This window comes from Platalea leucorodia, assembly GCF_965183815.1.
Source record: "Platalea leucorodia genome assembly, chromosome: 6".
Lineage (NCBI taxonomy): Eukaryota > Metazoa > Chordata > Aves > Pelecaniformes > Threskiornithidae > Platalea > Platalea leucorodia.
Genome location: NC_138828.1, coordinates 50,921,884 through 50,938,007, shown reverse-complemented (window position 1 = coordinate 50,938,007; position 16,124 = coordinate 50,921,884). Strand labels below are relative to the sequence as shown.

General features: G+C 35.6%; 1 protein-coding gene across 1 annotated transcript; it reads right to left on the bottom strand.

The window, feature by feature from the left end:
• Positions 1-5,758: 5,758 nt before the first annotated feature.
• On the bottom strand, positions 5,759-15,338 carry CFAP96 (cilia and flagella associated protein 96; the record flags this gene model as incomplete). The annotated part of the gene is made up of 7 exons (XM_082316515.1): positions 15,230-15,338; positions 13,966-14,185; positions 11,005-11,142; positions 10,841-10,916; positions 9,452-9,631; positions 7,639-7,811; positions 5,759-5,807 (listed from the first exon to the last, which is right to left on the bottom strand). Exons 1-7 carry the CDS (start codon positions 15,324-15,326, stop codon positions 5,759-5,761), a joined length of 933 nt encoding a protein of 310 aa, XP_082172641.1. The 5' UTR covers positions 15,327-15,338.
• Positions 15,339-16,124: the final 786 nt, after the last annotated feature.

Genomic DNA, 16,124 nt, shown 5'->3' with positions numbered 1-16,124 from the left:
GTTAATTTGGATTATCTTCAGTGGGCATGGAATGCAGTGCAAACCATATAAGGAGACAGGGCAGAGAGTCAAGGAGAGAAGAGAGAGAAATAAGGACCGGGAATAAATTTTGTCCCTCTCCTATGAAATGCTGCATAAATCCCACTTTTTTTTGGTCCTTATTTCACAGGCACTGGGATAACAAAAACAATCAAAGACAAACTATATTCTCCTTAAGTCATCTCTCCTCTGCTGGAAGTATACTTAATCAACTTAAGACACTTACTTGGTATTTTGTGCCTGCTCCAAAGCCCAGTACTGAATGAAATGGGGCCTACGATAATTGTTTACATTCTTTTAATGGGTAAATGGCATTGGCAGAGGTAAACTGTACAAGTCTTGACTGATAAGTGGCTTTGGTAACAATGTAGTAGTTTTATGCTTCCAGTACTGCAATGTTTCACAATTTTTACAGAATGACAGTTTTTTGTACATTTGTTTTTAATTTTGTGGGGTAGCTTATGGAAAATCCTGAATCACTGCCTTCTAAGAGAAAAGTTCATCATGATCAACAACCCGGTTCAGATGAGCATGTGGAAGCAAATTCCAATACTGGAAATTTCGTCAGCGATATAAATATTCCACACAGGATTTTGCTTAAAACTATAGCAACTGAAAAGGTTGACAATTCCAAAGATCTGTGTGGAAACAACAGGATACTTGCAACAAAAAACGAACGTAAATGTGGACATTTACTATCTGGCACTAATTTGGAGACAGAAAGGTTGAATGCTGCCCATGAGAAGGTCATTTTGAGTAAATCTAATCATCATATACCTTTTCCCAAATTTGGGGAAGAATTTCATAAAATAGATAATACCAACTATCCTACCAAGTTGCTGAAACAAGAATTTCAGAAGTCAGTCCGTAATGATTTGGATTTGTTAGCAGATAATACAGAAAAATCTGGCTTTTTATCCAGAGAAAAATTAACTAACTTAAAAGAAAGTGCAGAAATTGTGACCTCTGTAGAGGAATCACATATTGGTTTAGTTCCAGTTAAAGAAAAAGGCCTCCATTTTGATCAAGAATTTTATAAAGACTCTGAATGTGCCAATGTATGGGGTGGTTCTCCTACAACAGTAGACAGTGAAAAAGCAGAATCTCAAAGCAAAAATGTACATAAAGAATTCAGAACCAATTACAGTGAAGGTGACAGATTCCAGGTTAATTCTTTTTCCGAGATGGTGAAAGATAAGCTACTAATGCTTGATAACAAAGAGCAACTAAAAAAAGAAAAAGAACAACAACAGACTACTTTAAATCTAATGTTACTGAGACCACGAAATCAGAAGTTCAGCGAAATCAAAGTAGCCTCTGAATATGATGGCAAAACTGAAGCATTGCAAAAGTCCCTGAAAAATTCTGGGCATTTGCAAAAAACAGTACATGATCTTCCGAATGAAAATTTAGCTCTCAAGAACAAAGTGGAACCTCTTACCATTACCATACAGTCTTCGAAAGAAAAAATATCAAAATGTAATACGCAAATTAAGGATTTAGCTGAAGAAAAGAAAAGTGTGCAAATCCCGTTGGTTAAATCACAAGAAGATAACAAGGAATGTATTAAGGAAGCAAAGAACTTCCTAAGGAAATGTAAAGAACTCCAAAACCAGAAGAACATCCTTGAGGAAGAGAGGAATCAACTCCATAATGGAAACCAACATTCAATACAGACACAACATGATTTTCCAATTGGGAACCAGAAAGAAGAAAAGGTGACTGCCGTTACCTGTGAAAGAAAGAGGCTCAGTGCAACCCAGAAGTTCTTGCAAAAGGAATGCTTCAAGTTACAAGAAACAAATAAAAAACTTAAGATGGAGATATCCCAGCTTACAAAAGAAAATAGTTCCCTAGAGCAAGAGCTTGAAAGAAATCGGAGTGAAATGCAACAAATAAAAGAAAAAGAAGCCACAGCGAAATCTGAACTGGAAACTCATCTTCAGTTAATGCAAACACTGGAAGCCAAAAAACTTAACCTTGAAATGACCCTGCAGGAATGTTCTGATGCTAAACAGATGCTGCAGAAGGACTTTGAGAAAATCCAATCGGATAAAGCTTATACAGAAAAGAAACTCATGACTGAACTCAGAAATGCAAAAGCAGATATTGATCTTTTAAAGTCTAACTTGACCAGTGTAAACAGAGAATGCGAGAGGTTATCAACAGCAGTAACAAACGTCACAGAGGAAAATCAGTTACTTAAGAAAGAACTGCAGGAACATAGACAAGACACTTCCAAATATGAAGGTGACATTAGAAAATTGACCGAAGACTGCTTACTATTAGAAAATCTCCTGTGGACTACTGACATGAGAGAGATGTATTACAGGTTGAATTCAGCCACTTGCATGAGGATTATATTTATCTCCAATGCCAAGTTACATCCCTAGTGTGTGGCAAAGGAAACCTGGTTACCAGGTACTATGGTACTCGTACCTTGCAATGTAACAGTTGCTCTGAATATTCCACCAGAATTTGTACAGAAATTTCTGTTCTAAGTATAAAGCCTTGGAATATGATTCCCAAGGTATGAGCTTTATTCTGCAATATCTTATTAGCTGATTTCCTTTTCCAGGCAATTCCTGGTAACCTACAACAGTCTATTGCTTCAAATAAATTGTAATAAACCATTTTCTTTTGCAAAACATTTACAATTCTGATGTCCAGTCATTTCCATGTTTTTGTTATGTTCTAAAAAGAACTGCCTGATTTTTTGATACTTGGCTGAATTTCACAGATTCACAAAAGCAGATCCTTACACAATGTAAGTAGTATAAAGAACTTTAATGAAACTGTGACAGTTTACAAGAGCTAGAACTCTGTCCCTAGGATTTCAGAGTCAGAAGGAAATCTTAACGACCTTTTAGCTGAACAGCTTAGTACATGCCACAGCATTTCACTGGTTATTTCTGCAAGAAGTCCTAAATTAAGTTTGATCTATGTTTACATATGGTTTAGATGACATCTAATTCTTGTCTATGGTTAATCAACACATGGTGCCCTTTATCTCTTTATACTAGATACTGACTTAGAAAACTTATTAAACATGAATTTTAAGATTTTCAGTGTAAACATTTTCAGAGAGCATGGTCATAGCTACAAAAGATGCAAAAATCATCCTCTTGGATATAATCACTGCACAAATACTCTGATTTTCTCAGCCAAGGGACCATAGGGAGGAAGAATTTCTCAAAAATACTGCATGTAATATTCTGTGAGGTTGAAGCTACCTGTATGCAGTATCTCTACAACACTATTATTAGCACTATTTTTTTTAGGAACTTCTTTTTTTACTCCTTAATAAATCAATCCATGAAAGTAAAACCATGTAATTAGTTATTCGTGTTTCCAGAACAGACTTAGAGGTAATTATTTATCTCCACTTTCCTATTAGTACAACACTAGGTGTACAAGCTCCTGGCCAATAAAAGGCATGATCTCTTCAGAGACATAAAAGTAATCCAATTCTTCCTATTTCCCCAGTAATTAATAAAGACTGATTGCAGCAAATCAACAATTACTTATCTGGTTTGTAATACAAGATTGTAAAGGTAATAGAGCATGTTTTTCTATCATGACTGATACATATAGTAGGCTAAAAACTACATTAAAGATCTAAGTCTAGTTCTTAATGCTTTTTCCTGTAAAGAATGTTTAAAAGATACAAAAGGGTTTGTTGTGGTTTTTTGCTAGAGATAGGCAAAAGTATTATGCCACAATTTTGCATTGCACACCCAAAGTCAATAAGGACATTAAAATGGTAAATACTTGGGCTATTGAGTAGATGGTCAGGTCTTCAATTGCATTTAACGCTTGCATAAACATGAAGTTGCTTCAGATTGTAACTATTAAATTGTGGTCAGAATCAGTTATAAAGGTGACTGGCTGTATCTATACTATAAGAAAAGAAAGCTCTTATTATGAAAACAATGTAGGTAATGTCTAATGTCCTCCTTACATTAGATAACTGGGTAACCAAATCTAAGGAAGTTCTAAATTCCACCATTACAGTCAAAAGTACTGCCAAGAAGCCAAGGGACAAAATTATCATTTGTATTAAAACAGCATACTGAGGCCCTAGCTAAAATTGGGTGTCAGCTCCTTAGGACCACGCATTTTCTAGTGCGGACTTAACAGGTGAAGTTATTGGCTCCCAGGATGAGCACACGAGGCTAGTCCACATACACTAACATCTTCTCAAACAAGCTGGATTGTTTTTTTTAATTAAGCTCTATACATTTTAATCAGCTTTCAGTATTTCCATCTTGTTACTGAATGAAAAGATTATTGAAATACAGAAAATAGAAGAGGAGGAATTGCAGAAAGAGAAGAGACAGAAGGACATAAAGAAAAACCTCATAGCAGTCTTCATCAGCTATGCTACATCAGAACAGCAGTTAGGAGGAAGTAAAGTACAGTTCAATCTACCTAGGAACACTGTGTCTGCAGACCTCACAAGTGAACAATATGGAAGATGCTCCTGATGATACTAAGGTACCTAAGGTCAGCACCAGTACCATTATCTAATACAAGGTATAAACAAAGAAAGAATGAATTCTGTTATACGTCTTTGGATAGAGAAAACATCGAAATTCTTGTATAAATTAATATTTTAAAATATTGTTGGGTCCTGTTGATCTCAAGGCAAGAGTTTTTATGCTTCAACACATGCTGGAAGACCTGACCAACAGTTCTTGGTTTTATTTTTCTTTTCATTGATGCCAAGAAATGTGAGATCCAGTCTGGAATTTGTTTAAAAAACTATTATCCTGTGAAGAGCAGGAAGGATACCATTTCATGAATATTCTACAGTAGTACGATAAATCTGTAATAAAAATTAATAAAGAAATTTTGTCTTCGTGTAAAAATTTGGATAAATAAATGATGAATATTTTTAAAATTTTTATAATAAATTAGCTTTGATTTACATGAACAAATTTCTTGGACCACATATAAAAACCTGACAAAAATAATTAAGATGGAGGTAAGGTGTACATTTAGGATCACAGTTCCATCTGAGAAGCAGCAAGTTTGAAAGACGGATCATATTTGTTAGGAACCTTTCATGTACGCAAAATTAAGCTGCTCTTGGGGAATATGGCAGCACTTACGGTCGTCAGGAAATTGAGGAAGGGCGGTAAATAGACGCTGGTAAGTAGAGATGACTCCTCCCTTCATACCAGCCTGCTTGTGGTCTGGTTTTGAACAATGCTTGATATTGGTCATTTTGAGAAGGTCATCAAAACTAAAAATTATATATTTTTAAGACAGCTCTTACACAAAATTATAGTTGAAATAAAGTACAAGTCATAATTTTACTAAAGGGAAACAATGACCTTAGTTTCAGTGTGGGCCACATGTGACTAACTTGGTTAATACATACACTGATACTCACTTTCAAGTACATGTCCTTTCTTCCACTGCAATATATAGTCAATTTGCAACCCAAACTACTCATTAGAGAGTATGTTTTCTAAAAGTACATTTCAAAAGTCCTGTTAAGCAATAAGATGAAAATTTATATAAGAATACAACCTTGGACTTAATGATCTTAAATTATTTATTATAGCTTTATACTTAGAAACAAAAGATTGCATTCTCAATAATTAAACAGATTGGATTGCCCTGTATACTTGAATTCCACTTTTCATGTTTATTCGCTTTGTTAACATTTTACAGAGTCTAAAAAGTGTACCCTTCATTTCACCTTTTGTACCTAATAAGATGTCAGCTGTGCAGTCTTGTAGTTCTTTACATTTAATGATCTGAAATGTAAATGAAGAGAAACTTATCAGATTTTTGTAGAATATCACTGTACAAATTACAAGAGTTTTTGTAAAAATGAAAAAACTGTGGTACATCCAGTCCTGTGATTAGATGCAATGACTTGAATCCTCGTGAAGTCAAATTTATTTCAATAGAGCTCTGCGGGAGAGGAAGAATCTACACTAGCAAATCCAATCATAGGATTATGGTCCAAATATCAGAAGATAAGCTTTCCATTGGAAAGTACATAAAGAACTGTAATTCAGTGGGGAAGCAGATGATTTGAAAAATGTCTTACCACATTTCTTAAAATTTATGAGCTTCATACTTATAAAAAATTTCGTTCACGATTCTCATTCTATTAAACCTAGATATAACGAACGAAAAATAAATACATTCTTTAAAATTCTTAGGATGGAAATAGTAGTGGAGAATACAAAATACTAGTTTTAATTTCTCTCTGTGGAATTCCTGTTGGATATGTGAAATTTTTTGCTTTACAAATATTTTTAATGAGTCCATCCTAACTGTATCTGTGAGCACATAGTGATACTTCACCATCAGTCCCCCCCTTTCAATTTTGAAACCTACTTCACATACAGTTAGGGTTCTTTTCCAATAAACACATTTCATTTGGGAACATGAATTTTTATTCTGTTGATAAAACAGTAATACAATTACACTGATAAGAAGGCTACTCAGACCAATATACCATTCTTTTTCCCTTTTACTAGTTTAAAAACACCAGTGCATACGTAGAAAGTTGTACTTTCTTACATTAGTGTTGGTAATTACCACGCTTTTTGGTGTACCAAAAAGTTACTTTCAATTCTTTCTTACTTTCCATTAGTAATGAAAAGCAATGTGGAGTAATACGTAGCTTCCGGTTCTGCCTTGTCAGGGTAAATAAAAATGTCAGACTATCCCTGCAACTTAAAAAGTGATCATGCAAATGCCAATACGTGGTGAAATAAAGTCAATAGAACAGCAATGGGTGAATAAGGGAGGTGTATTTCTTAGCCTTCACATATGATATGTCAAAGACAAATCACAAATGTGAAGCAGATTCCCCTACAACAGTTTTTCAAATTTTAATCAAGTATTTCAAAAATATTTCATGTTACTCATGGAGTATGCAAAATAATATGCTTAACTGTTCTACATGCAATCTTAGAAGTTTGCATTTGGAAGTCATTTCTCTAAATAACTCTAAACACAGTCTTGATTTTTTGCTTGAATTACAACAGAGCCAAAACCAGAAAATAAATTTGTTTAAATATAAGGGTTATAGCTTAGCAAGATAAAAAACAAAATAATTATGTGCTTATCTACCTACATACAGACACTGTGTACTATAAATCTACCATTGCACAGTGACATGTTTGTAGTTAGGAATCCAATTCGAGTGCCATTGTTTCAAAAGCTTCACAGGCTTAGATTACCTAATATTATGTCTGCCAGCAGAGGGAGCCAATTTTATTCCATAAACATAAGGGAAAACAAAACCCGATTTTGTTTTTAACAGGAACATTCCTGGTCTTTTTACATTTATCAAGTCAGAAAAGAATAAAAAATTATAATTTTCAGTAACATCTGTACAGCATGATTTTGAAGGTCTCTATGATACATATAGCCTTATAAAGTAACCTGAATTTACAGAAGAGAGTAGGAATAAATTTTGAAGGCCAAGTTCCTTATACATTTCTTATCCTTTTGTTAATAATTCGTTCCTTCATTTATTCAATTATTTTAGATGGTAATAAGCAGCTGTGCTAATGACTTTTGGTAGACAGCATACATGAAACATGAACTCAAATTAAAGGAGCTTACCTTGTGACATTTAAAGTTATTATGCTTGTAACAGGTCTGCTTTTTGGTCCAGGAGGAGGATGAAAAATCTGTCGTTCTTTATTAGTTGTGACAGCCTTAGATTTTTTCATTACATAAGGGTCAGCGGAATGGCTTGGGTAAGGATCAAATGTACCTCCTTTCATGCCCCCTGACTGAAAAAACAAACAAACAAAACAAAAAAAAAAAAAAACAAAAAACAAAAAAAAAACACTTTTCAAAGTTTCAGTGCTTTCTGACATACAGGATTGAATACAGCATTGGCTTTTCCTGAATCGTTATGTCCACTAGAACTACAAGAGTGGCAAATTTTAGTTAAAAAACATGCAGAGACCTGATTAATTCTTTGCAATCCCCTAGTACAGCTAAACCCCACAGTCTGCTGAGGCTGCATTCCTGCAAGTGTAGGAGTAAGCGATTCAGGCAACAATAAAGCAATTTTTCCCGTAACAATTTATACAGCAGAGAGGGAAAGCGTGCAGTAGCTTGGGAAGTACACATAATTTAAATATACAGGGAAAGCATATATGGTGTGAAGGATGGGGAGCCTGGAGCAGGATCACCAGCATTGTTAAGCAGATGAGGTGCTGACTTTCTAGCAGCTAACATTTCTGAACAGATTTCCATTCTGAAAGATCTCAGCTGCCTCATCTATGAAGCCAAACATCCAACACAGTTATTTGTGTGTAAGCATTTTTGCTGTCTCTTTCTGAATAGTTCTATTTTTCCTTGCTATCATCATCTTCCTCAGATGAATCAATGTCAGTGAAATAAGTTGAGGACATAATAATAGGAAAATAGTGGTTGGCAGAGCACAGAATCAAATGACTGACAATCGAACTCCAAAATGAAGAGATGAAAAGTGACAGATTAAGGGGTGTTACTGTATTAGATATCTGGAGTCATTTAAGAGAGAGATTTATGCATCTTAAACCCATTCCAAAGTGAAATTAAAGTTTAGCCTAAGGTGAACGGCATAAATTTAGTATTGCGTCTCAAAAAAATAGATCAAGATGGAATGCTTTATGGAATGGAAATATATCCATCTAGATGTTAAGGAATAATGACAAAGCAACTGGAAGTCATGAACTATGTTCCTAATATAGCCTTCATACTAACTCCAGGCTTTATTTCTTATGCCCTCCAAGCCCTTCCACGTATGTTTATTCCCATCCTTTTCCTCCTCTTCTCCTAATGACTGAAGAGTTGGCAAATTCTAAAGCGGATTCCAAATCTGTGTCTGCTGATGGACAAGCAACAGATAACTCCTGAGTTTATTCTGCAGCCTCTCCCTGAGCAGAGGGACTAACCTGAGGTTTTCTGCTCCTTCCACCTATCTATTCCCATGACACTTCTAGGAATTATCTTTTAGATGTTTGTGTATACAGGCTGAGAGTAATTAGCAGGTTCAAAACTGGTATGAGTGGCTGACAGAGTCCAAAATAGGAGAGCATTTCATTTTGCTACAGTAATCTAGTCTTACTGTCATTTATTGCATAACCTCTGCTTTGTATCTTTTTGTGATGTATGCAGTCAATTAACTGTATGTTAACAGCACTATGCAGATTTTAAAGAGAAACACTTTTTAGGTTACTTGAAACTGGTTAGCAGTTGTTCGGTCAAAAAAGATTTCATTGCTTTGTAAATTGAAAACAATGTAAATGGAATAATATATTTTGTAGGAAAAATAAGAAATTAATAGAAAAAACAAACATCATGTATCGTAAGCAAAGCTTTTAACAGGAAATATCTGAATATTTATCTTTTGCCTCCAGTAGCTATAAGACAAACTAACCTTTTTAGCAGGAGAACTCGGTTTGAAAGGTGGTGCAATTGGCTTCTCTGCAGGTGGTTTCTTCACAGGTGGGAAAGGTTTGTCATTAAAATAGGGATTCATGTCAAAATACTCCTGGGGATATAGATTTAACTTGAAAGGCCCTCCTTTAACCAACCGTTTATGTTCCTCTTGTGCTTTCTGTAAAACAAATATTTTGAAAGAAACAATCTTGAGGATTTTTACTGTATGTTATTCTAAGAGAAAAATGGAAAGCATTTAAATTTAGTCTTGGAGAATGTTCACTCAAACTTTCTTTGCTCTTGTCTTATGATCGAGGTATTTTATATACCCACCACGTATAACGGAGCATAGATTCACTGATCAGGAAGCACAACAATCACTATGAAGGTATAGCAGGAAAATGTCAGGAAAAGCACTATGCATTTAAGATGTGTCTAACAGTATTGTATACCGGTATCTTGGGCATACATGCTTGAAAATTCTGCTTGCATGCATCCCAGCTGCTCACACTTGTGAACCCTGGCCACTACATTTCCCAGATTCTGAGCATCTTACTAAGCTGAGCTTCCCTAGGAATTGGTTCTTTGTACCATGGGAGATGTTGACTATTCTTCCCAGATTCTGTTTTAAAATAAAATAGGTTAAAACATTATGAACAATTAAAAGACAAGCATAAACTGTACCATCAATAATATAGTATCACCTAGTCATTCATGCCAATGTCTCAGAACAAATTCCTTTTTTTCTATCCAGTGGAAACAATCCTACCTCCCTCCTTCCTCTGTTGTTCTCATTTTCTGCACCGAATGCTTAGCTTTGGCTCTGAATTTGTCTCAACTGCAGTTAGCCAAATTGTTTCTTCTAATCTTGTTCTTACCCTAGACCAAAACATGTCCTCCTGCTGCTGTTTTTCACTACATATGATGAAAATATATAGAACAACTAAAATAATTGCAAGCAAATTTATGAGTTTTCTTAGATTTATGAACTTATATGAAAAAAGGAACAGGTTTTTTTATATAGCATCTAGGATAATGAGGTCCCATTCTTCTGACAACAACATAGAAATATTATTGTTCTTGCTGTTGGCATTGTTTGGTCATTATTGCATTGTAGCTTAAGGTCTCCAAATAAGAAATTAAGGTAAAATCCTGAATGGTAGAACTTGTGTGGGATACTGCCAGATGTCTCAAAGAAAAACTAATAAACGAACAATACCTGAATCTTTTTTATACAGGATGGTCATTAATTTGTTTTCCTTCCTCTGCTTTGTAAATAAACATTAGTGATTTCAAACTAAAGGAGACACCACAGGGCACAAAAAGTTCATGTAAATTGTAATAAATATTCCTAACACTAACATACAACAAAGACCAATATTTTTACCTTTGCATTTATTCTTTCTACTTCATACCCATCAGGTTCATGCGGATATTGTTCACCTATGGTAAGGTTTGCATAACTGTAAAAACAAAATTAATTACTTAGGTGTTCAAAACTCAAGAAACATTTAATAAAATACTCCGCAAGAAGCAATATTGTGAAGTTACCCATATCCAGTTCCTTTCTTTCCTGGATTAGTATAAAGATTCTTTCCAGGAGGAATGTATCTTTCTTTGGCTTTCAGTTGTGGACTGAAATATGCATATGAACCTCCTATAGTTCCATAATAGCTGCCAAGCCCACATCTAAAAATAGCAAATGAACACATTAATTAATGTTTTGCAAATATTTCAGGCTTTCCATATCTAGCATGCTAAAATGACAGTAAGTAGAAAACCCAAACAATATATACATCTCAGGAGTTAAATATAAAACCAGATCAGATCCAGTATCCATGGTTCTACTACTACAGCAATTCCGTGCACAGTGTTGTGGACAAAAAAGAAAGAAGATGGCAGCAGAGATGAAGTTTTAAGGTATCTTAATAATATAAATATGCTTAATAGAGGTTGTTTTAATTTTGCGCCAACAAGGTAAAGTAACACTGGTAGAGACAGATTCACAAACAGAGACCCGGAGGAATAGGTTAAACAGACATGCTGCTTGATGACAAGAGGACAGTCTTTCCCACAAGTTTACAGAGAACAGTAAGTTAGCGTTGGTATGATAATGAAGTGGCAGGCAAAGTGGGGTACTTGTCTGAAACGTTTTTTTTCTGGGAGATGTTAGGACTCGCTAACTGTCTTGTCACAGAAGGAAAGTAAAAGGAGGTACAGCTCATTTAGGAGAAATATCTCTGCCTACAAAGCTGTAGGAGTTCACAAAGACTGTTTTTAAAGACAACTTGAAAATCAGTATTTGCTGACAACCGTATGTCAAAGTACACGATCATACAGCTGCTAAAGGAGAAAAGGACAGAGACAAACTAATGAAAAGCTGAATGGCAATTTGGTCCACTAAGCTGCATCTACAGTGGTCCAAAAAAACCCCCAACAACCAACCCTCTGTCCCCACACCCCAAAAACCCAAAACAGAACAGAAAAAAATAAACAGGGGCTACTGTATGAGATCTGTCAACTACTCCAGATAGCCAAGGCAATCTGCTTTGCCTGTACTGTCTGCAATTATTGTGGGGAGGGAGTAAAGTGTCTCAATGAGTTCCTACTTAAAAGGGCCATTAATGAATACTGACAGGTTTAGGATGCCAAGGTAACATTTGTCATCTTTGCATAGGCGGCTAACCTGCCTGTTCATTACCCTCCCTTTATTTAGGGACTTCATAAACTCATACATAGAAAAAAATGGGCAAACTGACAGTGCACAGACAACCTTTATCTTGGTATTTCCTAGTTCTTAAGTGCTTTATTTCATATTCTTTAAATGTCACTTCTGTGTGTAGGCTTTTTATGTGCCAGTAACAAAATAACAGAGAACAGTCACATGAAGAAAATAAATGCCCAGGCTTCAGTCAGATCTTCAGAATATGACATCTTTGCAACCTTTCCATTGGCAGCCAACAACAAATGTGGCTCCAATGTAAACGAAAGATTCCCAAGAGCTGCCTATCGTTCAGGCAGCCAAGAATAACAACTCAATGAACAGCAACAGAGCTCTGCCCTAGTTCCTTAGTTACAACGGGAGTCAGTTTTGGATGTAAGAAACGTATAATCGCTCACCATAATTGCTTCAGGATTCCATTAAAAGACAACCTAACCACTTTCCCAGCCTCTGCCAGTACAGATTTAGGGGAAGATAAAGACAATAAAGAACCTGTCCTAAAGTTCATACCTAGAAGAATTCAAAAGTCTTACAACAAGAATAAGAGCATGAGCTGCTGCACCCACAGCCAACAAGTGCATTTGTGGAGGCAGTACGTGGAAGAGAGCACATCAGCAGGTCTTCGTTGTAAGCAAGACTCCCACTGTTGGACTCAGAACCCAGAAAGTAAGTGAACAGGACTCTCATTGACTGACATGGATTTGAAATCAGTGCCTAGGTGTTTCTAACAGTTAAACCCTTATAAATAATTTGGTTGCTATAAAGTCAAGTTGTAGTTGAAAGAAAGTTTTGAACACATTGTCTGTCCCATCAGAAATAGCACACGTATATCCAACAGAAAGCCTACACACCATGTCTTACATTCCTATTAAAAGCTAAGATGTTCCTGTAACATATAATAGAACATAGCTAATCCTTGCATCCTAAAATACATATACATGAAATAAACAAGACATTACTCTGCAAACTTTCCAAAAGCAAAGCTGGAGAAAGATATGACTAAATAAAACCATGAGACTGTAAGAACTAGGCCCTGTACACAGACTGAATCCTCCTGTTTCTTATTGTAGCAACAAGAACAAAACAAGATTGCATAGTTATAAATGAGTAACCAGGCTCTATCTGTTTTTTACATGTGAATAACAACAGTTACGTGACACCAACTGCATTGGTGTCATTCTGTCATGCAATTAATGTTGTGCAAATAGCAAAGATGCATTTATTTTAATATTCTGCATATATTCCTCAGCTCTGTAACATCTTCTGATCATCCTATAGGATAATTGGTATTTTTTCTAGCAAAAAGATAATGAATATAGATTCGCTGAGAGGAAAACGTTGCACCTGGATAATGGCCCCTTTTCCTACTGTTTATGCAATATATATGCCATCTCTATTTTGGGAGGCTCAGAACTGGGAGGGAGAAGATACTGTATTTGGCAAGTTCCAACGGATTTCCTCCTGAATTAAAATGAAATATTAATTTGTCAGTTATCCACACCCTTTTCCCATAGCCATTTTCATTGAAAATAAAAACCTAAAGGGTAATAAAACTGCTTACAGCAAAAAACAGTATTTGAGAGCAAGCATCGGGACCCTATTTCTACCTGTGTTCAGCCTTCCCTGTACTGCTGCTCAAAATTCTTTGCTCAGTACTGACTAAGACTACATTGTATAAAACAACACTATTGTACTCTTACTACAGGTTTTATAAAAAATAATCTGTGAAAATCATCTTTAGTGTACAGAAAAGAAAAAAGGTCAATTTAAAACATTTTCACAACACTTACGGCCATTTGTCTCCATTACTGGGAAGGAAAGCTTTGCCCAAATTTTTCTTTGATTCTGCCAATCTGTAGCGTCTTCTTAGCTGAACAGGGTTTGAGTAGGCTTCACCATCAAAAATCCTCACAAACTGGGGCTCAAAATAACCTGCCTGCAGAGCTGACAATGCTTTGGTCCCCCCAGGTAACATCTGTCTGTTCTTGCTTGCAGCTTCATTAAAAGGGCCTTTAAAAAAGTAGGCACTGTAAATAACTGTTTGATGTTAGTGCTTCTCTTAGCCTACATTAAAAAACTAAGGTCTGGATCTGGGTGGCTCAAAGAATGTAATACAGAGCATTTAACTTGTAAATCATACATATAATGGTTGTGTCTTGAGGACAATGCTATGAGAAGGTATTCACAGCACCCAGTTCTAGTTTTCTAACCCCTGCACTTGCTTTACAGGTAGTAAAGAGAGATTGGTTACCGCAGACTAGAATTTAGAGCTAGAGCTGACGCCTATTTATACACTATGAGTAATACTTCAGAGAAGCATCTCTCTCTCCCACTGATTACAGATCAGGTTGAATAGCTTAAGTGCCTCCAGCTGGGTTCTGAATCCCCAGCAGCTCCGTGTGGTAGAACTGTATCAGCTGGGGTTCTGATGGACATGTTCTTCACTGACACAACAACACAGCAGAAATGTCTGTATTGAGAAGCCAGGATTATTTTTCTTTATCACTTCAAAGCAGCTACTAAGGGTTAACCTCTGTAACCTTACTAATTACAAAAATGACCTTTCTCAATGAGTAGTCCCATTAAACAAAAAGGAGAATATTCTTTAAAAAGACAGGATGGGGAATCACACACCTGAGTCAGATCAGAACAGAAAAAAAATTGCAACACTAATTTAAAAATAATGACAACATAATTGTCAATAACGGAAAACCTGCTGAAAGAGCACACAAAAAACACAAAAGCAGGAGAATACTGGTAACTTGCAGATAATTAATATTAAAAATAAATGTATACGCTAAAAGATTTTATCAGCCTATTATGCATACATATTTTTCAGTTCTACTGGATTTTTCCTTTCTGCGATATATTCATTCCAACATATCAAGCCTTTCTTTTAATAATACAGACCTGAGCAAAGAATATGCATGAAAAAGCAGTTCCCTCTAACAAAAAAAAAAAACCAAAAACATTAGAAAATAGCGATTCTGAAAGTAGATGGATACTAGAGGTGGTCCCTATCACTAAATAGTGATTAGAATTAAATGTACTTACGCATATAATGTGTTAGATATTTATCTCCAATGGTAACATAACCCATTTCACTGAAGAGGCCAATCCTCTCCATATCACTTTTCCCTTCTGCAGGCATGGCTGGATCTGTGTGACAGTGCACTGCACTAAAAGAGCTGAAGTATCTTTGTTTATTTGTTCTACTGCAAAAGTCTATGAACAGTCCACACCTGTAAACCAAAAGTTTATTTAAGTAAAATACAAGAAGTTTTGGTTAAAAATATTAGCAATAAATGTAATCTGAGGAAAGCAATCTACAATATGATTGACAGCTTTGGTGCTTATAGGACAAATGGACTACGTAGGATTTAGACACCATCCTCTGTTAAACAAATTCAAAACATGAGCGGAGAGAGAAAATCAAATGCATTTGTAATACAACTGGAGCAACTCTTACTGAATTTACATAGTTTAGGTCAAAAATTTATAACCAGTATCTTCAGAGTACTAAGATGAGAGGTTTTGGTGGCATTAACAGCTAGTGATAAAACATGCTGAGCAGCCTCCTGCTTCATCTTGTGGGTTATCTCTAGCAATCGTTTTCAGTCACCTTCTAATAATGGTATAGAAGGTCAGTGTATGGACAGATCTGGGGTAAAACATAAAAGTGGAATTTTGGAAGCCCTCTAACTAATCCAAGACCTGGTCATGGTAAATATCTCCAATTTCTTCTTGGTTTTAATGCAAATGATTAAAAGTAAATGTTAGTTTTTCCTCATCATCACCTTCATTGGAGCCTGACAGAACTAAGGAAAATGCCTAGTCAACAAGTGTAAGGAACTCAAGGGCTTGAAAAGAGAGCAGGCTTAGCACTAGGATTACCAGGGATCTGATTCCCAGAGTGAAAGCTTTGTTTAAAATATGTTAGGAAAGCTAT